The sequence below is a fragment of the Strix aluco genome, chromosome 24, assembly GCF_031877795.1.
Source record: "Strix aluco isolate bStrAlu1 chromosome 24, bStrAlu1.hap1, whole genome shotgun sequence".
Classification (NCBI taxonomy): Eukaryota; Metazoa; Chordata; class Aves; order Strigiformes; family Strigidae; genus Strix; species Strix aluco.
The window spans coordinates 8,360,874-8,386,033 of NC_133954.1; the positions used below are offsets into that span (position 1 = coordinate 8,360,874).

Sequence of the window (25,160 nt, forward strand, 5' to 3'; positions counted from 1 at the left end):
CTGGAGAGCGTCGTGTGGGTAAATATTAACCCAAACGCACGGCTCCGCGCCGATCGGGATTTATTTTTTCCAAGCTCTGACAGGCAGCTGCGGGGGGAACAGGGAGCGGCGCCCACCTGTGCCCCCCCGAACACACAGGCTGAGGGTTGGGGTCCCATCAGTGCGCCGGTGGCAACGCACAGGGCCAGCCCCGAACACTGGTGACACGGTGGTGACATTAAAGCTGCAATTCAATAAGTTACTGCACAGACTGGTGACATTAAAGCCGCGATTCAATAAGTTATGGCACAGACGGGGCACGCTGCACGGTTCTAGCTGAAACACGAGGCACCGGCAGCGGCAGGACACGGGCAGGGGGTTCGCTGGGGTCTTTCTTGGTCCCTCCACAATCATTCACGTGATTAATTAACCACCAGCGGTCGCTCCCCACGTGCTGGCGAGGGGGAGCAGCTGGTCTCTGGGGACCCACCTGCGGCTCTCGCCCACCCCACGGGAAGCGAAGGGAGACGAGGGTCTCTGGGGCTGGACCGGAGCCCCCCACCAGCACGTGTCTCCCGGGGAAGGGCAGAGCGAGACCAGCCCTGTTTCCCGGGCACAATGGGGGACAGGTTTGGCACAGGTGATACTCCGATCGGGCGAATGCAGCCAGAGACACCAGCAGCCTCACGGGCGAAGCGTTCGAAGACCCACTCGCCTCCTCTCCCCGGTGCGTCATGTCTCCCAGGGGGGCCGAGCCATCCCGCAGGCGGCGGAAGACGATGCGGTCGTGCAGGCGGTTGGTTTGGCCCTGCCAGAACTCCACAACGTCTGGCTGCAGGATGTAGCCCCCCCTGGCAGAGAAACAAGGGGATTTAAGGGGGGGGGCCCCGCCGGTGGGCAGCACCCTGCCCGCAGCCCCCACAACTCACCAGTATGCCGGCTTGGGCACCGCCGTCTCCCTGTACCGCTCCTCCAGCTCCATGTTCTTCTTCCTTAAATACTGCGGGGAAGGGGAGGGTGGTGAGCACGAGGGCGGTGGGGCCAGCACTGCCTTCCCGGCCCCTCCGAGCGCTGCCGTGGGGAAAGGGATGGCCGCTCACCTCCCTGTCCGGAATGACGGTGCTCTGCCGGCTGACGACGGCCCCGATCTGGCTGCTTTTGGGGCGGGAGTGGAAGTACCGCTCCGATTCCTCCTCTGGCAGCCGCTTCACCGAGCCCTCGATCCGGACCTGTGCCGGGCACCGGGTGTTGAACGGGCTGCGTGGGCTCCCAAGCGAGGAGGAATCGCTCTGTCCCCCAACTCTCACCCCCAAAAACATGGGCACTCCCTGTCCTGTCTCATCCCCAGGGGCTGGGACCCATCCCAGTGTCACCCCCACCCAAATATACCTGAAAGGAGGGTGCAGAGAGGGGGGATGAGTCTCTTGAGCCAAGGAACCAGCGCCAGGACAAGAGGGAATGGCCTCAAGCTGCGCCAGGGCAGGGTCAGACTGGCTCTTAGGAAGGATTTCTTTGCAGAAGGGGCTGTTGGGCGTTGGAATGGGCTGCCCAGGGCAGGGGGGAGTCCCCATCCCTGGAGGGGTTGAAGAGTCGGGTTGAGCCAGCGCTGAGGGATCTGGTGGAGTTGGGAACGGTCAGGGTGAGGTTCATGGTTGGACTGGAGGAGCTTCAAGGGCTTTTCCAACCGAGATGATTCTGGGATTCTGTGAAATGTGTGAGCCCCAACACCCCACGCTGAGGCAGGGAGCACCCACTGCCTGACACCGTGCTCAGGGCCCAACCGTGTTCCCTCTGCTCCCCTCGGCCCCCCCCCCCCCCCCACATCCCCAGGGAACCACGACTCACCTGCCGGTTGAGGGGTTCCCAGTAAAAGACGAGCGAAGCGAAGGGATTGGCGTCCTGGGGCGCAGAGGGGGGGGGGAGAGACGAGAGAGCTGTCAGCAAACCAGCTTCAAAAATCAGAGAAACCCCCGTGTTTTGCCGCGGCAGGACCTGCCCGCACGCGGCACCGGGCAGAGCCTCGATCAAAGCTGCGGCTGCTTCGCTTCTCCAAGAGCCTCAGCCCCAGGGCAAAGGGGCTGGAAAGCTGTTGCCCACCCCCCAGCCATGCCCAGAGACCCCCCCAGAGCCTCGCCCCAGCCCCAGCGCGGCCATGGCCCTCACCAGCTCCTTCCCCTTGCGGCTCTCGTGGTTGGTGAAGAAGCGGAAGCCGTCCTGCCCAAAGCCCTTCAGCAGCACCATGCGGGCCGAGGGCTTCCCATCCCTGCGGCGGGAGAGGGGAGGCGATGACAGATCCCCCCCCCCCGCTACGAGGTGGCCAGGGGATCCCCCCCCCTCTCCCCGGCCTCACCTGGTGCAGGTGGCCAAGCACATGGCGTTTGCCTCGCCGATGGCCGGGCAACCCACGGCCTCCTCGAACCAGACCCTGAACTGCTGGATGGGGTCGCGGGAAGCCAAGTGCTGCTCCTCGAAGGCCTGGGGACACAGGGGACGCTGTCGGGGGGGGGCACCCTGGCTTTTGGGGACACAGGCAGCACTGGGGGGGGGGTGTCACAGAATCATTCATTCAGGTTGGAAAAGTCACACCAGAATCAAGGGCAAGGTCAGCACAGAGGATGGGGTGACCCCGGCCCTGGGGGTGCAGCATGTGCAAGGGAGGGCGGGGGGGGGTCCCAGGCTTTGGGGATACAGCCAGCATGAAAGGGGGGGTCACCCCAAGTCTTGGGGACAGCTTGGAGGGGGGGGTCACCCCAATTCCAGGGGCACAACCAGCACGGGATGGGGGTTATCCTGGTTCCGGGGTCGCCACCAGCACGGGAGGGGGGGGGGGGTGTCCCTCGGGCCCTGGGGACAGCCTGGGGGGGTCACCCCAATTCCAGTGGCACAATTAGCATGGGGGGGGGTCACATCAGGCCTTAGGGACAGGGGCTACTCTGGTTTTAGGGTCACTACCAGCACGGGGGGGGGGTCACCCTGGGCCCTGGGGACAGCCTGGCGAAGCGGGGGTACCCTAATTCCAGAGGGGGGGTCACCCCAGTGCCAGGGTCACTACCAGCACGGGAGGAAGGGGGGGGGGGGGTCACCCCGCGCCTCGGGGACAGCCCGAGGGGGGTCACCCCGGCCCCAGAACAGACGGGCCGGGGGGCACCGCGCCCCTGCTCGCCTCCCCCCTCTCCCCGGGCCCCCCCGGCCCCACCTCCGCGTCCCCCCGGTAGCTCTTCCGCAGCGGCCCCAGGTCCATCCCGGCGGCGGCCGACGGGAGCCGAGCGGAGCCAAACCCCGCAGCGCCCCCCCCCCCCCCCCCCCCCCGCGGCGTGGCACGGCCCGGCCACACCCCCCGGGACAGCCAATGGGAAGCGGGAGGCGGGGCCAAGGCGGGGCGGGGCCAAGGAGCTCTGGCAGCCAATTGGAGGGGACGGGGGGCGGGAGTGGACCCGGAAGTGGTGTCGGGGCTGTAAACAGGGACATGGGGGGGCCCGTGAAGGTACAACGTCCCCGGGGGGCGGGGACAGGGGACACAGCGAGGGGATGGGGGGACAGCGGCTGGGGGGACACTGGGGGGGATATTTGGGCCTGGGAGGATGGTGACAAGGGGCTGGGAGATGGGGGGGGACAGAGATTTGGGGACAGGGAAGGGGGGGCAAGACATGGGGCTGGGAGACACTATGGACAGGGCGGGGGAGGGCCGGGACTGAGGGGACAGGGGCCTGTGGGGCAGGGAGGTGGGGACAGGCGGGTGGCGGGCAGGGGACCTGCCAGGGGGGACACTGGGGACAGGCAGGGCCCTGGGGGTGGGGGGAATGGGGACAGAGAGGGGACACGGCAGGGACGAGGGGAGGTGGGTACGGGGTGGGCAGGGAGCACAGGATGAGGCAGGGGGGTGCTGGGGGGCCACCCCGTGTCCCCCCGCCAGGTCCCCTCTGAGCAGGAGGGGGGTCCCGCGGCCCCGGCGAGGCGCCCGGGGGCTGGTGCGCCCTGACGCTGGCACCGATGGCCGATGGCGGGGCCGAGCCCTGGGACGAGGACGAGCACTGGGGGGGCCAGGACCCCGCAGCCCCGCAGCCCCCCACACCCAGCCCGGGCCACGGCAGGTACGGGTTGGGGGCAGTGGCACGTCCCTGTGCCAGCACCGGTGGCACCGCCGTGTCCCCAAACTGAGGAGGTGGCTGTGACCCCCAAGGGCCCAACGCTGACCTCGTCCCCCGCTCCGTGTCCCCAGGGCCCTCCTGCTCGCTGAGGACATCACAGCCAGGAAGAGACCCCGGCTGTGCTCAGGGTCCCAGGCCAGCCCCAGCCACCCGCGGGGACCGGAGAGCCCCTGGGAGCTGGGGGGTGCCGAGGGGGGCTGGGGGCCGCGGGCGGGCAGGGTGACGGGGCTGTACGCCCGACTGCTGCGGGAGCTGGAGGTGGAGGTGGCGGAGCTGCAGCGGGCGCTGGCAGCCCGGGACGAGGCCGTCCTGCACCGTGACCGCCGTATCCGGCAGCTGGAGCTGGAGAACCGGCAGCTCCGGAGCCACGTCCGCAGCCTGGAGGAGGAGAACGACCTGCTCTCCTCCGGGGGTGGCTGCGGGGGACCTTTGGCCACCGCTGCCACCACTGCCACTGCCACCAGGACGCTGCTGGCGGCGGGCACCGGCTGCATTGGTAACGGCAGCGGGCGGGCGGGGTGTCCCCGCTGTGGGCTGCGAAGGGGACGCAGTTTGTTGGGTGGCGCTGGGACAGATGAGGGTGAGTGGGGACGGAAGGGGACAGGGACAGGCTGCTCGGGCTGTGGGGGACAGAGGGGAGCTGCCCGGTCCCCCCCCCCTTGCCCAGGGACAGGGTCTGTCCCACGACTGAGCCCCCACCGTGTCCCTGCAGGTGTCAGCGACAGCAACATCCAGTTCCTCAAGGGGCTCGTGGGGTTGCTGGAGAGTGATGCCACCGCGCAGGTGGGTCTTGGTCCCCACAGGGTGGGGGTCTGGGGACAGCTCTGCCCCTGTGTCCCCAACCCACGCAGCTCCTCACCCCACAGAGGCTGGGCACCAGCCTGGCCCCGGCCCCCAGCAGCGCTGGGCTGAGCGGGACACCCGTGCCCAGCCAACCCTGCTCTGTCCCTGCAGGTTGGGGGGCTCCAGCCCTTCTCCTCTCCCAGCCCTGGGGAGCAGGGCTGCGCCCCGGCCGATGTCCCACGGAGCCCCCTGGCCTGGCAGCTGCAGGCAGAGCTGCCCAGCGGCTTCCCCCCCTGCCTGGGCACAGAGGAGGGAGCTGGCAGCCCGGCCGTGCTCACCGACACAGCCTGTCTCTGGGAGGAGAGCGGAGGGGACACGCTGCCTGATGGCACCCCGCTCTGGGCCTCACCTGTCGAGGTGTGTTGGGGCCAGCTGGGGCTCATGGGGTCCCACCAAAGCTGCCAAGGTCCCACCAGAGACCTGGGGTCCCACCAAGGGTCCAGGTGTCCCACCAAAGCTCCTGGGGTCCCACCAGGGATCTGGGGTCCCACTAAAGCTCCTGGGGTCCCACTGGGCACAGTGCAGTGGTTGGAGCAGAGGGGACAAGGGGGTTTCCCCAGCACACAGGAGAGGTGGCCCAGAGGGTCCTCAAGGGATGCAGGGGGTCAGGATACCCCAGGGGAGCCCCGGGAGGGAGCAGGGGGGTCCCCAGGCTCCATCCAGGACACAGACGAGAGCTCTCCTCCTCGCCACAGGAGAACGGGAGGCCCAAACTGGAGCTGGTCCCCAACTCGGGGGTCTACATCACCCACCCGCAGCTGGACGACCTCTCGCAGGTCTCCACCACCAAGCCCAAGCTCATGACCCGGCGGCTGCTCGATTACTTCTTCTCACGGGAGACGCTGGCCCGGTCCTCGGCCACGGGGCAACGCATCGCCCACAACAACACCACCATGGAGCGGCCCCTCCGCCTGCCCGTGGCCGTGGTCAACGCCATCAAAGGTAAAGGACGGGGTGGGACGGGGTCCCTCGTCCCTTCCCGGTGCTACGTCGACCACGGTGGTGGGTCAGGAAAAGCCACGGTGCCACCCACGAAGGGGGTCGTGTCCCGCTCCACCCCGCAGAGTACGTCACCAAGATGTGCGGCCGCGGCTGCAACTTCAACGCCGTCATCAACAGCAAGTGCGGCACGTCCCGGCGGGCCGTCAAGAAGATGGTCGTGAAGATGGAGTGAGCTGAGACCCACGGGATGGCCACGGCCCTCCGGCCACACTGGGCTGGGGAGGGGGGACGAGCCCGGACCCCTCCGGTGCCGCAGACGGGGACAGGTAGGGACACTCCAGGGACGGCGGGATCGCGTCCTCGTGCTTGCGGAGGGGCTGCGGCTGGAGGATTCCCCCGGCTGGCTCAGCCCCGCGTCCCCACGGGGGAAAAGCCGCGGTCGCGGGTGCTGGGTGGGGTGAGGGACGCTCGGGGTGCCGGGGAGTCCCTGGGCGCAGGGGGCAGAGCCGGCGGCTGAGCTGCTCCCGCACGCAGCAGCGGCTCCACTCGACGGGCTCAGGGCCGTTTTCTTGTAAATAAGTTCGTATTTGGGATTCCTGTAAATAAACCCCACTGTCTTTCGGCTGGAGAAGGGCGGCCGCTCGCCCTCCCTGCAGCCGCCCCGAGCGTTTCGCCCTCAGCTCTTCACCACCGTTGTTGGCGCAGCCCCGGTCGCGCCGGTGCCCGGCCCAGCACCACGGCTCGCACCGTGCCGGCCCGGGAAGGAAAGGACCCTCGGCGGCACACGCTGCACTGGATTTGCCTCTGGTGACTAAATTTATTTAGCAAGGAAAGCTCCCGGCTGACTCCACACCGGCCAACCAGTTACAGTTAATAAAGTCTAACAGATCTGTCACGTAATCCAGAAAACAACCTCGGGCAGTTACAACTAAAAAATAAAGTGGATTTGTTTAATTTAAAAGCTCAAAAATAACAAGCCATATGTTCTTTAAACATGTAGTAAACACAAAAGCAATATAATCTATGATACAATGTACACTATACACAGTGGGGATGGCGGGCAGCACACGGGGGAGGAAAAAGGGGCTGAAGTCCCAAAATTCAAAAGGAAACGCCACGTGACTTGGAAACGGAAACGTAGGGAGAGAGAAAAAAAAAAAAAAAACCAAAATGTCTTCAGTATTGGAAATGAAACGTTAGGAGAAAAGGGAGGCAAGAAGATGGGCAGCATCTTACAGAGAAATTAAATAAAAGATTTAAAAAAGCACTCACGATACACAGTGTTCGTAATCGGGAGCGGGGAGCGTAAGGCAACGATCTCCATAGAAAAAAGGGACCTTCCAAAGGGGGTTATATAGATATTTATAGCTATTTATAGACTTTAAATATAAAGTAGGAATGTGCTGTGGAGCCTCTCCCGGGCCCGCCCGCACCGGAGCGTCCCGTCCCCTCTCCGTGCTCGGCTCCTGCGTGGCCGGGAGATGTTTCACCGGGCTCCGGGCCACCAGCCAGTGGCGCTGGGGGTCCGCGGGCCCCTCGCACCCTTCACAAAGGGTTTCTTCTGCGGGGGGGGGGCGCGGGGGGACAGAGGAAGGGCAGGAGGACGTCCCCGAGGGCTCCTCTCCTCGTGCGGCATCGCAGGCGGGTGCCCTGGCGGGGTCTGTCAGCGGTCAGGGAGGGGTGGGGGGGCAGCGCCCGGCCCTACAAGTTCTTGGTGACGAGGTGGGTTTTGTAGTGCTTCGTCAGGTGGTCGCTCCGCATGAAGCGTTTCTGGCACTGTGCGCACTCGAATCGCTTGTCACCTGCAGGGGAGAGCGGCGGCCGTCAGGGGGGGCAGCCGGCACGGCCCCGGCAGCCCCGTCACCAACCTTCATCACAGACTCATCTGGGTTGGAAAAGACCCTGAAGCTCCTCCAGCCCAACCATGAACCTCACCCTGACCGTTCCCAACTCCACCAGATCCCTCAGCGCTGGGTCAACCCGACTCTTCAACCCCTCCAGGGATGGGGACTCCCCCCCTGCCCTGGGCAGCCCATTCCAACGCCCAACAACCCCTTCTGCAAAGAAATCCTTCCTAAGAGCCAGTCTGACCCTGCCCTGGCGCAGCTTGAGGCCATTCCCTCTCGTCCTGGTGCTGGTTCCTTGGCTCAAGAGACTCATCCCCCCTCTCTGCACCCTCCTTTCAGGGAGTTGCAGAGGGCCAGGAGGTCTCCCCTCAGCCTCCTCTTCTCCAGACTAAACCCCCCCAGTTCCCTCAGCCGCTCCCCATCAGACCTGTGCTCCAGACCCTGCACCAGCTCCGTTGCCCTTCTCTGGACACGCTCGAGTCATTCAATGGCCTTTTTGGAGTGAGGGGCCCAAAACTGAACCCACTCATCGAGGGGCGGCCTCACCAGTGCCGAGCACAGGGGTCAGATCCCTTCCCTGTCCCTCCTGGCCACCTATTGCTGATACAGGCCAGGATGCCATTGGCCTTCTTGGCCACCTGGGCACACTGCTGGCTCATTACCAATCCCCCCCAGGTCCCTCTCTGACTGGCAGCTCTCCAACCACTCCTCCCCAAGCCTGTAGCGCTGCTGGGGGTTGTTGTGGCCGATCCCTTGCATCCCCTAAACCAGCGGAGACATCCCCGGATGACAGTGACCCCCCCCAGTATCAGATCCCCTCTGCAGCTGCTCCACCCCAGCCCCTTCCCACATCATCTCTGCCACCACCATCACCTGGAGAGCCCAAAGGCAGCACAACCCTCCTCACCAGGTTCTCCAGTCCCTCCCAGTAACTCAGTTAAACCCCAAGGACAACTTGCACTGGCCCAAAATCACCCCAGTCCTGGGCTCAGCACATCCCCTTGGCTCTCTCACAAGGCTCAGGACCCCGCACGGGATTTGAGGGCCACCTGGGGGAAAGAGGGAAGGAGCCACGCCGCGCCCCGCAGACCTGTGTGCGTGCGAGCGTGCCGCTGCAGCTCGTCGCTGCGTGTGAAGCGCTTCCCGCAGAAGACCCAGTTGCAGACGAAAGGGCGCTCGCCCGTGTGCAAGCGCACGTGAGCGCGCAGCAGCGAGGTCTTACGGAAGGTCCTGCCGCACTCGGGGATGTGACAGATGTGCTTCTTCTTCCCTGGGTCGCCCGGCCTGGCGAGGAAAACCGGGGTTTAGAGCCTTGGAGATGGGTGCCGGTGGCACAGGGCTGCCCCTCTCCGTCTCTGCGCTCACCTCTTCTCCCCGTCCTTGCAGTTGGGGCAGGTACAGGCCATCCGCCGCCTCTTCTCCCCGGGTTGAATCTCTCCGGACAGCGCTTGCTCCATCTGGAGTTGGATCTGAGTCGGGCTTAGGCCGCTGATGGTCAGGTTGTTGCCGGATACGTTCTGCACCGTCAGCTGCTGCTGCCCTGGGGAGGAAAAGCGGGGAGTCAGGATTTGCCCCTCCGCTCCCGGCGGGGCCGTGCCCGCGCGCCGCTGCCCAACGCGTCCGTCCATGCTCCTCGCGCGGGTCCTGCCAAAACCCCTCCAGACGTTTCCTGGAAGGAAAAACCCCCCCGCCCCAACCCCTCCCCACCCCGTGTGCGGGACGGGACACCCCAAATCTCGACAGCCCCAGCCCTGCATGCAGCACTGCCACAGCCCCCCTGCCCCGCCACGTGCTGGTCCCCAAGCGGGGCTGGTAAGTCCCTTTTTTCTGAATATACTGTGCGGTTTTTCAAAGTTTTTGGTTTGACCCTTCGGGGTGGGGAAATGACCAAAGAGGAAACAAAAAAGAAACTTTGAAAAAACGTGCAATATATTGACCAAAAAAATGGGACTTACCCCGGACCCTAAGGGCCGCTCCACGCTCGGGCGCTCACGGAGGCGGCAGCCTGGGCCTTGCACAGCACCCGGCAGCCGTGACAGGGGCTAGAAAGAAGAAGATGGGGTCAGCGTCAGCAAGCGGGGAAGGAGGAGGAGGAGGAGGAGGAGTGGGATCTGACAGCAGAACGAAGAAGGGGTGACTACAGAGAGGGAGGATGGGATCGGGGGCGCAGGCAGAGCAAAGGTGCCACCACATCCATGGGAAGGGGAAGTGTGAAGCCGAGGGTTGGGGCAGCCCTTTGGCAGCACCGCGAGCCCCGTGGCCGCTCGGGCACATCCTAGTTGAGCCCAGGCTGAGACCCGACTCAATTTGTTTCATTCACAGGCAGCAGCCAGCAGGTCCTACCGGTCCCTTTCGCAGCCGGGGCTGTGGCGGGGCCCCCGCCAGCCTTGCGGCGCGTTGCGGGCAGCAGCGCAGACAGCACCCAAATCTGCCCGTGGCATCTCGCCGACGCTCGCGGCTGGCCCCGGATTTACACGTCAAGCAGCAATTAAAAACCCCCTTAAAAGCAACCCCAGCGAGGACGGCGGCCTGCTGCGGAGCACGAAACCACGCTGGCCCGGGTTTTATGCTGACATCGTTTAGTCAAGCAAGAAAGAACAGCTTCCGACTGCAAAACCGAGCCGGGCCTCCTGCCCGGTTCTTGCTGAGAGAGAAACCACCGCGCGGCAGCAGGTCTTTCTGGATCAGAAAGCAGATAAAACTTCCCTCAGACACAGCTTCCGCCCCTCGACTGCCCCAGGACTGGGCTGGGGAAGGTTTTCTGGGCAGGAGGGGAGGACAGAGCGGCCACCAGGAGCCGGTGACATGGGGGCAGGCGGGCAGCAGGGCTGCCTGTGGCTCACAGGCCGCTCCACGGCCACCACTGGCTATTTTTGGCTTAAAGACACTCGCCCCGTGGTGGTGAGGGGCTGGGCTCACTCTCAGGGAAAGGTGATCCCTCGCTACGGAGCAGCACAGAGCTTGTGTGTGTGCGAACACACCTCTCCCAGTTTGGCTACAGTGGATGTGAGATGTCCCAGTCCCGCGACCTGGCAGCGGGGTCTGCAGGAGGGAAAACCCCGGTGCACCGCGTCCCTCTGCCTGGCTGGGTCGCAGCTCTCCAGAAAAAAAGACACAAGGGCCTGGGCAGAGCTCAGCCTTACCCCGGCACAGAGCTTGGGAGCAGCCGGAGCTGGTCTGGGCTCTCGGGCAGGCTCAGCCCCTGCGCTCAGACACGTCCTGCAGCTCGGCACGACCGCACAGCTCGGCTGCCTCCGCTAACCACCCTCCCTGACACAGCTTACCCAGCCAGGCTTGGAAACACCCAGCAGAACCACCAAAGAGACACCCTACGGAACACTCGGGGCCTCCTGGAGCGACACGGGAGCTCCAGAAGCTGATAACATTTAACAGGCAGCAACATTCAGCCTCAGGGTACAAGGGATCTGTTTACAAAGCTGCAGTATCCCAGCTGCAAAAAGCGCTGCTGGCTGGTGGGGGGGTGGCTTTCTGTCCTGCGGATCGGGGAGCTGCCCACGTCCTGCTGTCCCTCCCGCCCCGTCGCAGAGCGGGACGCAGCCCACCTCCGGTGTTGGTGATGGTGACGGGCACGCCCTGGACTTGCACGCCGTTGATGTTGATGGTCTGCATGGCCTGCGCCGCGGCCGCCAGCTGAGCCGCGTTCAAGCTGATGATGCCTCCGGCGGGAGCGATCTTTGGCAGGGTGCGTTCCTTACGCGTGGCTGGTTTCTTGCTGCTGCTGCTGGTGCTGCTGCTGCCGCTCCCCGTGCCGGAGTTGCGGGACACGGGGCTGCTGCAAGAGGTCCCAGACGGAGCCACCGTCATGGCTGGGGCTTCCTGGACCAGCACTGTCTGCAGCTCACCCGACGGCGTTTTGAAGTAGACCTGGTGGGAGGAGAGAAGAGGAATGAGACCAGCCGCTGCCACCGGGCACAGCCATCTCCACCGCGATGGTCACCCTCCCCACACAAGCCAGGAATCTGGGCCTGCGACGAGCCAAAGAGCAGAAGTTGCCCAAGCATCTGAAGTCCCTTTATGGGCCTCCTGAAGAAAGGTCCTGGCCTTGCACGGCTGCAAAGAGCTGCCTTGCAGCCTGGTTGCCAAAGGAAACACTAAAGAGAGTTCTAAAGCCCCACTGTCCCACTTCTCTCTGTCTCCCCAAAGCTTCTGAGCAGGCTGGCTCAGCCCAGCCCATGCTGGTGGCACAGCAGAGGTTTCAAGGCCACTGTAAAAGGAGGTGGCCAGCAAGAGAGACTTAATAAAGCCCTGCGGAGGGAACAGCTGCGCTCCCAACCCTCCTCAGACATCAGAGAATCCACACAAGCGATGCCTAAACTGGATGCCAAGTTGAGGATGTCTGGCAGCTCACAAAACCCTTCAGCTTTTTAAAGCCCGGGTGAGGGCTCAGAGGAGAAACAGGGCAGAGGGACCTCGGAGGAGGACGCAGGAGGCGGTACCTGGGTAGGAGCGGTTTCTGTCGTCTGGATCTGGAAGTTCTGGGAGGATTTTTGGGGGACGGTGGGGAGCGTGGCAGAGGCGGCCTGGACCACGCGCAGGGCCTGCTGCGGGATCTGCACCACCTGCGACTCCTGCTTGGGCTGCACCACCTGCACCTGCTGCACCACGGCCGGCTGCCCAGAGCCGGGGCTCTGCACGATGAGCAGGTTGTTGCCCGCCTGGATGATGTTCTCCGCCGTGGTCTCTATCAACACCGTCTCCACCTGCTCGGCCACGGCCACGGCAGCAGGCTGGGCGGGTGACATGGCTTTCTTTCGAGTCTTTTTGCTGGGCTTTGAGGGGCTCTCTGCGAGGATCTGAGCCTGCGTGGCCGGCTCAGCGGCGTTCACCAGGTTATTGACGGGCAGGGTGAGAGTCACGTTGCTGCCACCGGCTAACTTGACCACGTTGCTCGCGCCCTGCACCGGCGAAGCTCCACCCTTCTGCGCCGGAGCCGGTTTGATGGGCACAGGCTTGTGAGAGGAAGAGGAAGGGGTGATGATGGCTTGATTTGTGCCTGGAATAATCTGGATCTGGTTGGTGAGGTTGGGCTGGACCTGGATGGTCTGTCCCCCCGCAGCCTGGATCTGGGGCACCGTCTGGTACTGGATGTTGGTGGACGAGCGGGTCCCCTTGTTGATGACAGTTGGGTTCTGAATGGCAAAAACCAGTTGTCCCCCGGGGTAGGAGGTGCCGACCTGAGAGCCCTGGATCTGGAAGAGGTTCCCTTTCGACGACAGGATCCCAAAGCTGTTCTTACCGGAGCCCAGAGGGAGCGGAGCAGGTTTGATGGGGACGAGTTTGCGAGGCGTTGGCTGAGGAGGGGCAGGAGGAGTCACGGCGGCTTCCACGGCGGGGGGACCGATTTTGCTACATGTGGCTGCGAGAAGGGCCAGAGGAGACGGCTGCGAGTCCTGGGGAGCCAGGAAAGTTAGAGACAGGGGCTTGTGTCAAACATCTGGAGATCAGGTCAGCAAAGGAAAGGGTACACACTATCGAAAGTGAGCCCGTCCACGCCAACGAGACACCCCTTATTAAAGGAACTGCTTAATTACCCACACCACGTGTGCCTTTAGCTAACCCTCCTCACACTACTTTCAGCCATCAGGATGGCGACTGCCTTTTAATCGTGGTGCCTGTGTTCTTACAATCTCTATAAAGCTGCAAATACCCTGCAAGTCTGCTGGTATTTACACCCATTACACACACCCTGGAGTGTCACAGGCAGCTTTAATTCCAAGACCACCCTGTGGTATCAGCTTCTAACGCGACCCAGAGGTCCTCAAGGAAAACACACCGCGGGGAGGAGAAACAACACTCCGGAAGAGTTGGTGTCGGGGCTGGGAACAAGTCCAGAGCGCAGCTCCCCAGCCTGTCCTGCTCCTCCTGACGCAGCAATGCCGGCTACAGCGCAGGCAGGAGGGGCTGAAGGACACAGCGATTGCTGTCCTGCACCCCAGAACTGTCCCTCCACCCCAGGGGGGAGCCAGGAGCCCGCCGATGCCCCCGTGCTCACCTGGGCAGTGGAGGCGGCCGGCTGCAGGTATTCACTGGGGCTGACGGCAGCAGTCGCAGCCATGCTGCCTCTTGATCTGCGAGGAGGAAGCAGAGAGATGAAGGAGTAAGACCAGCAGCCAGAGCTGAGACGGCAGCTCCTCGGAGCGCCCAGCCCGAGGCCCCAATGCCCAAGAGCCTCTCCCGGTGTCTCCCTGCATCGTCCCCAACGTCACACCTCACCCACACGCCTTCAGCGGAGCAGGGGGGTTACTGAGGGGCTAGAGAAATCTCACCACCTCATCACCTTCTCCCCGCACTTTCCTTTGAGCTTTGTTTGCCACCAAAGGGAGATGCCAATTACGGTGAGCAACCGGCTGCAGCCCTTGCTCATCTGCCTGCACCCCAGCACAGCCCTGACCCGCAGCTACGGCCCCCCCCGGGCTGACAGAGACCGTCGCAGCCCTGCTGAGCCCCCCACTTCAACGCGGAGGCGAGAGCCTGGCGAGCGAACGGCTTCCCCGTTCCCAGCTCATGCCGTCTCCCCGAGATGTTTTTCTAACTTGTTTTTCTAACTTCGGGAATCAAAAAGGACAGAGTTTTGGTACAGAATGGTGTTTTTGAAGGCTGGAAAAACATTGTTTCAATTATTTTGGTATGTTGTCGGTGCCGAGTGTTTGTAAGTCGTTATGTAATTAAAAGGTCATTTCAGGGAATAAAAAAGCTGCTGGTGCTGGCTGGCAGCGGGACCTCGGGAGGCTGAGAAAAGCTGTCGGCGAGCGCGGAGAAGAGCGCGGCAGCAGGCGGCACACGAAGGAGAGGAGGTGCCCACGGGAGCCAGGGCCAGCGAGCCTACGGCGGTTAAATAAACGGGATCTGTGCGCCGGGGAGAGGCGAGGGGTGAAGTTACGGCGGAGGAGCCGGTCGCTCGAGGGCCTCGGCAGGCGCAGGCGGGCAGGGAGGGCGCAGGGCGAGCGGCCGCGGCTCCTCCGATGGCACGGTGGGAGCGTGGGATGAGGCAGGGCCCCCCCGCCCCGAGGGGCAGCTGTGAGGATGGGGGAGATTCACCGCCCCTGTGGCTTCGCTGCCTTCCTCTCTCAACACTCGCCTCGGGAGTTTGGCAACTCTGACACTCAGCACTTCTGCCCAGAATGCCGCAGAGCGATAACACCGAGGCTGAGGCTGCTCTTGCCACAGGGGCAGCTACAACAGTTTCTTTTTAAAGGTTTAAGACAGCAAAGCCAGGGAAAGAGACTCCTAAACCCTCACAATTTGCTAAATCTTTTGTTCTGGACTAGAAAGACATTTCATCCTCAACACTTCCTTTGGCAAATTCTCCAGTCACCCCCATCCAGCAATCGCTGTATGGCTCAATAGCTTGATAATATTTGCCTAGATAAGGTGCCAGGGAGAACTTGTCTGAGCTCGAATGCTCTTTATTACCGCTGCTGACAACGTCCTGACTTCAAACGGGGAATTACGGCCATCTGAGGAATACAGATGCTAGGGGTTTACTCAAGGCGTCTCTGACAGGCAGCCCCAGCGCAGGCGAGCCGACGGGAAGCCAGCGCTGTGGCATTTAGAGATGCTCGGATGGCAGGAGCGATGGGAAATGTTGGCAGAGGATGAGTAGCAGGATGAAGATACAAAGTCCTGGATGGCTTATAGCAGATCGTACCAGCCAGAAGTTGACTGTTGTGTAAGCACAGCGAGTGGCTTTTTGCTGCTTACAGGGACCGGGCAAGAACCGTGTCCCAGGACTGCGGCAGAGCGCTGGGCTCCGCTCGGCGAAGTGAAGATCTGCCACAGGCAGAGTCACCGTTTAACAACCTCACACCCCTGCCCAGGGGAGCTGCGGGAGATCCAGGGGAGGACGAGGGACTACACGGGTGGGGAAAACCAGGCGTGGGTTTTGTTTCAACGGCAGCAAATGCCGTGCTCCGCGGCCCAGCAAAGGCTCAGCAGCGTCGGAGGAAAGAGGCATCAGCACAGGCTGGCTGAGGGCGACGGGGCCAGCACCCAACCGCAGGGAGGGTGAACTTGACCTTGCTTGAAGCAGCATCCGCTGCCAGCACATGGCTGCAGAGCCCCAGGCAAAAGGCACGTCTGCAGTGGGAAAATAAGGGGGTTCTTTTGGTTTTGAAATTGTCAGCTAGCAGGGACGGCGCAGGAGGCGTATGTGTTGCTGCCCGATGCAAGGGCCGCTCGTCACATCTTACTACAGCTTAAGGCTGGGAGAAAAATCCTCCAGGTAATTGAGATGCAGGCAACACTCACATAAAACCAGAGGTGAAGGCCCTCAGCTCCCCCTGCACCCCTCGGCTGTCCCACGCGGCACGGACTCAGACAGACGTCTCCTCCCTGGGAGGGCGAAGCCTTTCGCCAAACAAAAACCCACTAAGAAATCGAGCGATCGGGCCCCGGGCCAAGTCACCAAGGAGCTGGCTTCCCAAAGACAGGCAGCTCGCCCCTCGCCAGCACAGGCTCCACGGCTCCTCTCGAGGCACCACGGAGGCTCTTTCAGAGCCCTGCTGCGACCGAGCGCATAAATCCCCGGGAAGAGTCAGGTCAGAGTCCCAGGCGCCTGGAATGGCATCGCATGGAAATAACTCGCCCCGTTCCTTAGCGAAGGGCATCCATTCCCTTGAAGCCACTCGCTGTGGCAACCTCCCGGAGACGAAAGCATCAGACGCTCGCACCCAGCAAGCTGGCCTGTGATAAAAGGACGCTTTCTTCCCAGAAAGCCAGGAGCTTGTACGGCTGCCCGAGTTCAATGGCTGCACCCTCCCTTTCAGCAGAATTAGGGCACTGCTGAGGATTAACAGCCCTGACTACAAATAAGAGCAATGCTGAGCTGGCCAGAGAGAGAGACACATACCAGGAGAGATCCCATTAGCCCGAACAAATAAATAAGGATAATGACTGGGGGAGAAGCTCTGGGTCGCTGCAGTTGCGGTGTAATCCCTCCACGAGTTTCTCACTTGTACAATTCACCTCTGAGTCCAGCAGTGACAGTTTCACATCCTGAGGGTGTAACATGGTATAAACCTACTCAGAGCACAGTGAAAACGAGCGGGTACCAGAGCACACGGCTTCACTCTCCACGTGTTTGCCCAGGACAGAACGGGGAGAGGGACAGTCAGTGCCAATGTTTCTGGATCCGCCTTGGGGGCTACAGACCCTCCTGAGAAGCAGGAGCTCCCCTGCAGCACCCTGGCACAGACACGCGCCCTGAAACCATCGCCCGCTCTGCGTTACACACTTATTCACACCCCACAAAGAATTTGCTGAGTAGTTCAGGTCCAGTTTGTCCTTCTGTAAACCCCCAGCCAAGCCTCAAGTGGAAGAGGACTTTCCCTTAAGGCAACTAAAGGGCACTGATTCATAAAATTCATTTTTTTCTGGCCACCTCCTCTTCCTCAGCTTGTCACAAGTGCAGTTTTGTATGGAAACCATCTCCCTGCAGACTGGAAACAACAGCTTCCTCACCCTTTCCCCGCCTTCACTCCTGTAAAAGGAGAAAGGAACTGAAAACTCTGTGATTTGTGGCTCAAGAACCTTTTCCTTTATTCAGTTCCTCAAACCAGGACTCATTCCTGCCCCGGGACACAGGAACCAAGCGCCTCACGTCCTGACCAACTGTCCAGATACCCTGAGGTCTGCCTGACAGCGCTTCGAGGAGCTCTCAGAGCCCGTCGTGAGCTCACAGCACACGGAAAAAAAAAGTCCACAGGACTCAAGTGATGGAGCTGTAGGAAGAGAAAACTTACCAACCGCGCCAGCCCATGAGACCCCATGTCCAGCCGGAGGAAACGCCTGCTAGCAGCCAGCTGGACCGCTCACACCAGCACGATTGGTAGGTTTGCTCAGAGGCGGCTCCTTCGCTTCTCCCAAGAATTTATTTACTTTGGAAACTGTGCCATTATCTTCAATATTCTACAAGAGATATAAAGGGGAGAAATGGGGTTTTTTTCCTTCCTAACCAGGAACAAGCCCTTCTCCTCGGGGAGCTGCCAGGCAGTTCTCCGCGGGATTTACGGCTCCCAGCTCAGCGGAGGAGCCCAGGACAGAGGCAAACGCTGATGAGAAGGTACTTGCCAGTCCTCAGAGCCACAACCAACGGCCCGTCCTGCAGCTCGAGCAGCGCAGGCACTTCTACACAGCTACAAAATTCCCTTTTGGGGGGAGTCTGGAAAGGTTTTGTATATTTTGGAGCACGATTTCAAGCCCTATCACCACGATATCCTTGTTACCTTCTCATAGCTCCCCTCTGAGAGAGGAAACACCACAGCAATTTACAGACTGGGCACAAGCCAGCAGTCCAGGTATTCCAGTTGCAAAGGAGTCTCTGCTCCCCAAAATACTCCTCCCATCCCCCTGATGGATCTGCTTTTGGGGGCACAGGGAGGGGGAACATGATCCTAACTTTCAGCACTCGATTTAAGCCAATTAACACACCTGATCTAAGTTACCACGGTTTTATTAGCACCTTGAGCATGAAGGTGAACCAAGAGTCCCCCTAAAATCCATGAAAGACCTTGGCAACTGCAAAAAAAACTGCTCAGGATTATGAAGCTAAGCACAGTCATGGGGGAAAAAAACACGCCGATGGTAGCAGCCCCGTATGTTTGTCATGGCCATCAGCAAGTATTCAAAGTCGGGCATAAAGGAGCTCAAACACCTGCGTATTTACATATTAAAAGCAGGAAATCAAACAATGTCTTAGAATAAACTGGCCAGGATTTCTGTTGCTGCTGTTGTTGTTGTTTTAACTCCTGGTCTGACTCTGTGACAGCGCAGGCCTTACAGTCACTTGCCAACACCAGAGTTTGTTTTCTCCTTCCTTGATGCTGGGGGGAAATTCCCTGGCACTTTGGCTGCGTTTAAGAAGGAGTAAGAGGAGAAGCAGCTGAAATAAAGCGAGCCGAGGGCCGCGCTGCCGAGGATGCTCTGCGGAAGGGCCGGCCCCGGCGAGGAGGGAGCAGCTCCTCGCTCTGCACATACAAAGAAGGTTTTGAGGTGCGGGAGCAAGCGGGTTGTGGGGCTCCCTCGAGCGGCAGCTCCCCCAGAGCAGTAACAGGCCCCGGTGGAAACTTCCAGCAGCATCAACGTGGCTCCCTGAGCGGCCGAGATCCTGTTGCGCTGCACATCCCCAATGACCAGGGATAACCACCGCGGTCCTCACCTCCCTGCTGCACCTCCAGCCCCGGGGGGCTCCCCCAGCTCTGCCCTGCAGCCCCCGGTACCGGGAACAACCCTGAATCGCTCTCCACGTCCCAGGGGCCAGAATGGGATGGGTTTGAAACGCCCTTCCCCACACAGCCCCCCCAGACACACAGCAGCACCCCCCAGCCTCACGCATCCCTCCCCTCAAAATTGGGGAGGGTTCTCACACAGCGCCCCCCCACGCGTGGGGGCTCCCAGACCTGGGCACTCCCTGCGCCCCCTCCCCGCGACTCGGGCAGCCCAGCACGGACACCCCCATTCCCAAGGACCCCCCGCAGCTGCCCGGGCACCCCCGGCAGGGTCGCCCCGCACCGACACACCTCCGCCCCCCAAGCCGGGCGGCCCCGGGGGACCCCCAGCACAGCCCGGGTCCCCCCCGCCACGTACAGGGGCACCCCCCGAACACGGCCCAGCCCCCCCCCCAGCCGCGAGGCCGCCCCACCCAGCCCCTCCCGGCGGCGGCAGCGGTCCCCGGGGAGGCGGGCTGAGATGGCGAGCCCGCCTCCGACCGGGCCCCGGCCCCGGAAGCGCCGCCCGCCCGCCCGGCGCTCGGGGAGGGCGGGCCGGGGGAGGCCGCACGCCCCTTCCGGGCCCAGCGCCACTGGCGCTGCCGCCCCCCGCCCCGCCGCCCTCCGCTCCATCGCGCCCGCCCCCGCCGCGGGCCCGCACAGACCGGCCGGAGCGGTGGTGGCGGCGGCGGCTCCGACCCCCTCACGGCGCCATCTTCCTCCTCCGGGGCCGCCCGGGCACCGCCCTAGGTGACCCGCCCCCTCGGCGGCCTCTTGACCAATCCCCACCCGGCTTGCTGTTGCTCTGGCCAACAGACGGCGAGATGCTTTACCGTCGGCCAATCCACCGCGATTTACGGCTTGATGGGCATCACCGCCGAGCAATAGGACCCGTGATGGAGTGGCAGCTCCGCCAATGGGCGCGGACCTCTGAGGTGACGGACGGAAGCGGAGACCCAATGGGAGGGCAGATCTCTGATTGACAGCGAGGCTGGCTAATGGGAGCAAGCTCAGCCCGTCGCCCTCCAGTGATTGATTGACAAGCCTTCGAGGCGGAGGAGGTGGACTTCCTCGTAGGCGGGAGCTACCCAAAATCCGCCTCTCGGTTGGTCGCAGCCATTTTGATTGACATGCAGAGGAAGCAATGGGAGACGGGAGGCAGCCGAACTCCGCTTTTGATTGGCCGCGCGCTTGGGGTCTGAAACGTTGAAGCCTGATGACGGCAGCGGGGTCCCCGCGGGGGCGGGGAGTCCCGGGGATCCCCGGGGGGTCCCGGGCCCCGCAGACCCCGGCCCGTCCCCTCTTAGGAGCCCCCCGGGGGCGGGACCCTCCCTCCTCCGCGGTGCCCCCGGGGAGTCCCTGGTGCTGCCACCCCCCCAAGCCGTGGTTGAGCCCAGGCGGAGCCGCCCCCCCCCCCCCCCCGCCCTACAAATGGGGAAACTGAGGCACCGGAGCGGGGGGGGGGCCCTGCCTGGCGCCCATCACCGTCCCCTCCGGGCTCCCCAAAGCAGGTGGCGGGAGGCAGATCCCCCACCACCACCACCACCCGGTGTGGGGGGCAGCGGGGGGGGGAAAAAACCCGAGGGGGGGACACCCCAAACCTGGTGGCGCCCAGCCCCACTGCTCCTGGAGGACTCCACCTCCCCCAGCGGTGGGGGTACCCGGGGGGTTTGGGGTCCCCCGTCTCCCTGCAGGGGTTGGGGTGCCTGGAAGGTGCCCAGTGGGGTCAGGGTGCCCCATCTCCCTCCAGGGATCGGGGTACTCAGAGGGGTCCGCAGTCACAGAGTTTGGGGTGCTGGGCGGGGGGTGTCAGGGTGCTTGGAGCGAGTTGGGGTGCAGAGTGGGCAGCTGCCACCCCCACATCACTCCCCACCCCAGACCCACGCAGCTGAGGGGCCACTGTGACTGGGAACCCCGCATGCTGCGGGGGGGTCCCCAGTGGTTCCTCTCCCCCACCCCCCCGACCCCGCCATGCCAGGCCTGCCAGGGCCCCGGGGGTGCCCAGCTGGCTCCAGCCCCCACGGGACCAGCACCTCCCACTGGAGCCAAATAATTGCTCGGTGCTTTGTTGTGCAGTGTCTATGGCCCCGGGGCCTTCATTTGTGGGAACTTGCTGTGGCGAGTGCCTCCCTTTTAATTACCTCCCCTCCTCATGCTCCTGCTTACTCACCGCCTGGCACCGGCGCCTCCGACCCCCACCTCAGCCCCCGGTCCCCCCCGCCCCGAACGCCTTGGTGTGGGGGTCCCGGTGGCCCATCTTGGGGCGTCGGGACGGATGAAGCAGCCCCCGTGCGCTTGTATCCTCGTCCCGCCGCCGTGGGGTGAAGGCTGGCGGGAGCCCGGCTCCCAGCGTGGCAGGTGGAAGGGGAGGGTTGGGGCTGGGTGCCCGGCGGGGTCCCCTGGGTGGGGGCCGCCCACAGCCGCCCCCGGGACCCAACTCCGGCCAAGCTCGTAAACGCTGCGGGAGGCACCGCAGCCACCGACGCTCCCAACGCCGCGCCGGCGTCGTCCTCCGCGTGCCGGGGGCACGGGGACGCGCACGTGGAGGACGCGGCTACGCCGTGGCGCTGCCTGGCCCGTACCCCATTTCTGACCTCACACCCCGTGAATGGGACCCCACAGCCCAGCACTGTAGGGGGACACCGTGGGGTCCCCATCTGGCATTGCCACCCTCCCGGGAGGGGACCCCAGCACAGGGGTCCCCATGGGTTCAACCCGGAGCAGGCTGCACCCCAACCGTGCTGGGGTGAGGGAGGGGAGTGGGGCCACCCCCGTGGGGGGACCCTGGGCAGCTGGTGGTTGGAGGGAGGCAGCCGGTGCCCAAGGGCCACCGCCTGGCCCGGTGCCCGTGTGGCCTCGGCTCTGCTCCCGGCGTTCCCGCCCCGGCTGCCGGGACAAGTCCCAGCCTGCCGCTCCCTGCCTCAGTTTCCCCAGGCGGGCAGTGACGCCGGCTCTCGGCTGTGAGCCCGGCGCGGACGCGAGCGCGGGCACGATCGCTGTCATCGTCCCTGGGAAAGGGCCGTCCCCACGGCTCCGACTGTACCACCTCCATGCAGTGAGGTGGGGATGGGGACAAGGGGCTGCGCAGCAAGAGAGGGCACAGGGACACAGGTTGGCACAGCAAGGCTGGGACGGGGGACACAGGGACGAGGGTCTGTGCAGCGAGAGAGGGGACAGGGACATGGGGTTGGTACAGCAAGGCTGGGACGGGGACATGGGGGTAGGGGACATGGGGACACAAGGACACTGGGGACACGGGGACACAGGGACACAAGGACATGGGGGTATGGGACACAGGGACACAAGAACACTGGGGACATGGGGACACAGGGACACAAGGACATGGGGACACAGGTTCACGCAGCGAGGCAGGGACCCCCGCAGAGCCAGGCTGCACCAGGAGGACCCAGAGGACCTGGAGCTGTGTCACGGGGCGAGGGCACGCCATCCCCCGCGGTCCCCATGCCTGCAGTCCCTGTCCCCAAGCCCCCTGCCACCCACCCCATGCCCCGTGCCAGCGGGATGTGCCCCGGCGTGGGAAGAGCACCCAAGCCCACGCTCAATTACCGCAATTACGGCACCTCCTCAGCCGCCAGCCCGTCCCCGTCCCTGTCCCCGCGCCCAGCCGAGGTCATTAACCATTCCTGATTGTTTTTTCAGAGAATTAGAAAGTGGTTTTGCGGAGGCTCTTCCCGGGGTGCAGCGAGCAAGGGGGGACGGTGCTGTCACCGCTGTCCAGGGCCTGGTGTCCACCCTTTGGTCCCACAGAGAACGGAGCTGCTCCACGCCTCTTCTGAGCCCCGTGGGGCCACTGGTGATGGGGACAGGCTGGCGTGGGGCCCCGTGGGCTGGGGGGTGGCTGGGTGCTCCCCAACAACCCCAACCCCAAGGGAGTCCCAGCACAGCCCCGCGCCGGGGGGAGGTGGCAGTGGCACGACTGGGTGGCCCCTGTCCCTGGTGTGGTTGTGTGGCCCTGTCCCCTGTGGCAGCCACGTATCCCTGTCCCCAGCGTGGCCATGTGTCCCCAGCCCTGGTTGAGCACCGTGTCCCCGTCCCCAGTGCAGCCGTGTGTCCCATCTCTGGTGCAGTACAGTGTCCCTGTCCCCAGCGCAGCCATGTGTCCTGTCCTCGAGGCAGCTGCGTGTCCCATCCCTGGCGCAGCTGTGTGTCCTTGTCTCCAGCGTCCCCATCCCTGGTGCAGCCGTGTGTCCCCATCTCCACTGTCCCCATCGCCAGTGTCCCTGTCTCCAGTGTCCCCACCCCCGGCGCAGCCGTGTGTCCCCATCTCCAGTGTCACTATCGCCAGTGTCCCCATCTCCACTGTCCCAATCCCTAGTGCAGTCAAGTGTCCCCATCTCCAGTGTCCCCATACTCAGAGCAGCTATGGGTCCTTGTCTCCACTGTCCCCATCCCCGGCGCAGCCGTGTGTCCCCATCTCCAGTGTCCCCATCCCTGGCGCAGCCGTGTGTCCCCATCTCCAGTGTCCCCATCCCCGGCGCAGCCGTGTGTCCCCATCTCCAGTGTCCCCATCCCCAGCGCAGCCGTGTGTCCCCATCTCCAGTGTCCCCACCCCCGGCACAGCCGTGTGTCCCCATCTCCACTGTCCCCATCCCCAGTGTCCCCATCCCCAGCGCAGCCATGTGTCCCTGTCCCCGCTGCACCCACACATCCCCATCCCCGGTACGCGATGCCGGGTGCTTCCCACCTCCGTGCCAGGCAGGTTTCCCCACACTGTGACTGACAGCCGGGCCGGTCGGGCACAGATAGGCAGGGAGATTACATGAGACTAATTAAAACCCTTATTTAAAACTACACCGAGCCGGCAGCTCCGTCGCTACGTCGCAGAGGTCGAGTCCCGACAGTAATTCCTGCTCCTGGTGAGAAACGTTCCCTCGGGGCACGCCGTGACCTGGCACGGCACCGCGGGCAGGGGAAGCCTGTCGCGATAATCCCGAGAGATATCTCTGCCAGGCAGGCGGGTGCCCTGCCTTCAGCTTGTCCCCCCGGGGACCAGGCAGACAGCCCCGTGCCACCCGTCGTGCCCCCGGGGACGCAGCTCTGCTGCGTCCCCGGGGGCACGACGGCTGGCACGGGGCTGCATCCTCATCCCCATGATGGCACATCTTGGGGACGGGGATGTGTCCCCCCCAGCTCTACCCCGGGTATGGGGATTTGAGACCCCGCCCTGGGGGTGCTGGAGATCCCACCAGGTCCCAGTCTGGGCTGAGGGACCCCATACTGGGCGCCAGTTTTGCTCAGCCAAGGGTACACGGGGCTGTGACACCCCCATGGGGACTGGGAGCACCCAGGGCCACCCCCAGTCCTACCTGATCCACCTGGCATTGTGCCCCCCCCCCCCCCCGCGGCTGCACCCTGCAGGGTCATCCCAGCGTCACCCCCCTTCCCCCGGGGCTGTCTGGGTGCAGGGCCTGGGGCAGCACCCCCAAAACCTTGGGGGAGGATCCAAGCGCTTCGGCTCTCCCCGTCTGAGGCCCCGCGGCCACTCCCGGGGCTCCCCCCAGGGCTGGGGCGACCCAGACGGCGCAGCCCTGTGGCACCCACTGCAAGTCCCCCCCCCCCCAGGGACCTCACCCCAGGGCACCCCGCTCCTGGGCACCCAACCTCCGTGGAGCTCAGCACCCACATGTGTGGGTGGGTGCACACGCACACGGACGTGCACGCATGCAAGGACCCGGCGCAGCGCGGGGGGGGCTCACGCATCCCCCCCAACCCCCCCGCACATGTGGGACCTGCGCACACACACACACACACACACACACACACACACACTCCCAGTGCTGAGCCGGCCCCCGCTCCCCCCACAGACACCAATTTGTTTTATGGCAGCGGAGGAAATTGCCGTCAGTTCCCCCGAGCCAGGAGCCGTTTGAAGTGCTCTTGCCCCGGGGCCGGGAGGGGCCTTGGCCGTCCCTCCGTCCCCCCAACATCCTCCTGGGGCCTGGGGGGACATCCCTCCATCCCTCCACCCCCATCCCTCCATCCTCCAGGTCCCGGGGTGGGGGGGAACCAGGAGGTGCTTCTCCTCCTCCCTCCCTCCATCCCTCCATCTCCCCAACCCTATTTCCCCCTGGGGACAGGGGTATCCCCACACCCCTCTGCTGTGCCCCCCCCATGCCCCGTACCAGCCCTTCTCATCCCCCCCGTCACCCATCGGG

The 25,160-nt window shown here is 63.8% G+C and overlaps 3 protein-coding genes across 6 annotated transcripts; 1 reads left to right on the plus strand and 2 right to left on the minus strand.

Annotated features, from left to right (window-relative positions):
- Nucleotides 1-43: 43 nt before the first annotated feature.
- On the minus strand, nt 44-3,265 carry PNPO (pyridoxamine 5'-phosphate oxidase). The gene is made up of 7 exons (XM_074849746.1): nt 3,176-3,265; nt 2,330-2,454; nt 2,143-2,242; nt 1,825-1,878; nt 1,080-1,208; nt 909-979; nt 44-830 (listed from the first exon to the last, which is right to left on the minus strand). The coding sequence occupies exons 1-7, from the start codon at nt 3,218-3,220 to the stop codon at nt 281-283; spliced, it is 1,074 nt and encodes a 357-aa protein (XP_074705847.1). The 5' UTR covers nt 3,221-3,265; the 3' UTR covers nt 44-280.
- Nucleotides 3,266-3,425: 160 nt separating this feature from the next.
- LOC141934055 (uncharacterized) lies at nt 3,426-6,888 on the plus strand. Its single transcript, XM_074849281.1, has 7 exons — nt 3,426-3,463; nt 3,908-4,070; nt 4,199-4,707; nt 4,840-4,910; nt 5,082-5,327; nt 5,666-5,912; nt 6,035-6,888. Exons 2-7 carry the CDS (start codon nt 3,970-3,972, stop codon nt 6,142-6,144), a joined length of 1,284 nt encoding a protein of 427 aa, XP_074705382.1. The 5' UTR covers nt 3,426-3,463; nt 3,908-3,969; the 3' UTR covers nt 6,145-6,888.
- Nucleotides 6,706-19,750, minus strand: SP2 (Sp2 transcription factor). Of its 4 annotated transcripts, XM_074849279.1 has the most exons (9): nt 19,650-19,730; nt 17,521-17,686; nt 16,629-16,774; nt 13,773-13,848; nt 12,217-13,170; nt 11,323-11,644; nt 9,125-9,299; nt 8,850-9,043; nt 6,706-7,714 (listed from the first exon to the last, which is right to left on the minus strand). In XM_074849279.1, the coding sequence occupies exons 4-9, from the start codon at nt 13,833-13,835 to the stop codon at nt 7,614-7,616; spliced, it is 1,809 nt and encodes a 602-aa protein (XP_074705380.1). In that variant the 5' UTR covers nt 13,836-13,848; nt 16,629-16,774; nt 17,521-17,686; nt 19,650-19,730; the 3' UTR covers nt 6,706-7,613. The 4 variants fall into 4 exon arrangements, with proteins under 4 accessions (XP_074705380.1, XP_074705379.1, XP_074705378.1 ...); XM_074849278.1 differs by lacking the exon at nt 16,629-16,774; XM_074849277.1 differs by lacking the exons at nt 16,629-16,774; nt 17,521-17,686 and having other exon boundaries at nt 19,650-19,750.
- Between the last annotated feature and the right edge of the window lie 5,410 nt (nt 19,751-25,160).

Coding starts and splice junctions, on each gene's coding strand:
- LOC141934055 (XM_074849281.1), top strand. CDS start 3,970: ATGGCCGATGGCGGGGCCGAGCCCTGGGACGAGGACGAGCACTGGGGG. Junction 4,911..5,081: donor AGAGTGATGCCACCGCGCAG/GTGGGTCTTGGT, acceptor CTGTCCCTGCAG/GTTGGGGGGCTCCAGCCCTT. Junction 5,913..6,034: donor CGTGGTCAACGCCATCAAAG/GTAAAGGACGGG, acceptor TCCACCCCGCAG/AGTACGTCACCAAGATGTGC.
- PNPO (XM_074849746.1), bottom strand. CDS start 3,220: ATGGACCTGGGGCCGCTGCGGAAGAGCTACCGGGGGGACGCGGAG. Junction 1,209..1,824: donor GGGAACCCCTCAACCGGCAG/GTGAGTCGTGGT, acceptor TGCCCGGCACAG/GTCCGGATCGAGGGCTCGGT. Junction 831..908: donor GTGCCCAAGCCGGCATACTG/GTGAGTTGTGGG, acceptor TTTCTCTGCCAG/GGGGGGCTACATCCTGCAGC.
- SP2 (XM_074849277.1), bottom strand. CDS start 13,835: ATGGCTGCGACTGCTGCCGTCAGCCCCAGTGAATACCTGCAGCCGGCC. Junction 11,645..12,216: donor CAGAAACCGCTCCTACCCAG/GTACCGCCTCCT, acceptor TCCTCCCACCAG/GTCTACTTCAAAACGCCGTC. Junction 9,300..11,322: donor CACCATCACCAACACCGGAG/GTGGGCTGCGTC, acceptor TTTCCTCCCCAG/GGCAGCAGCAGCTGACGGTG.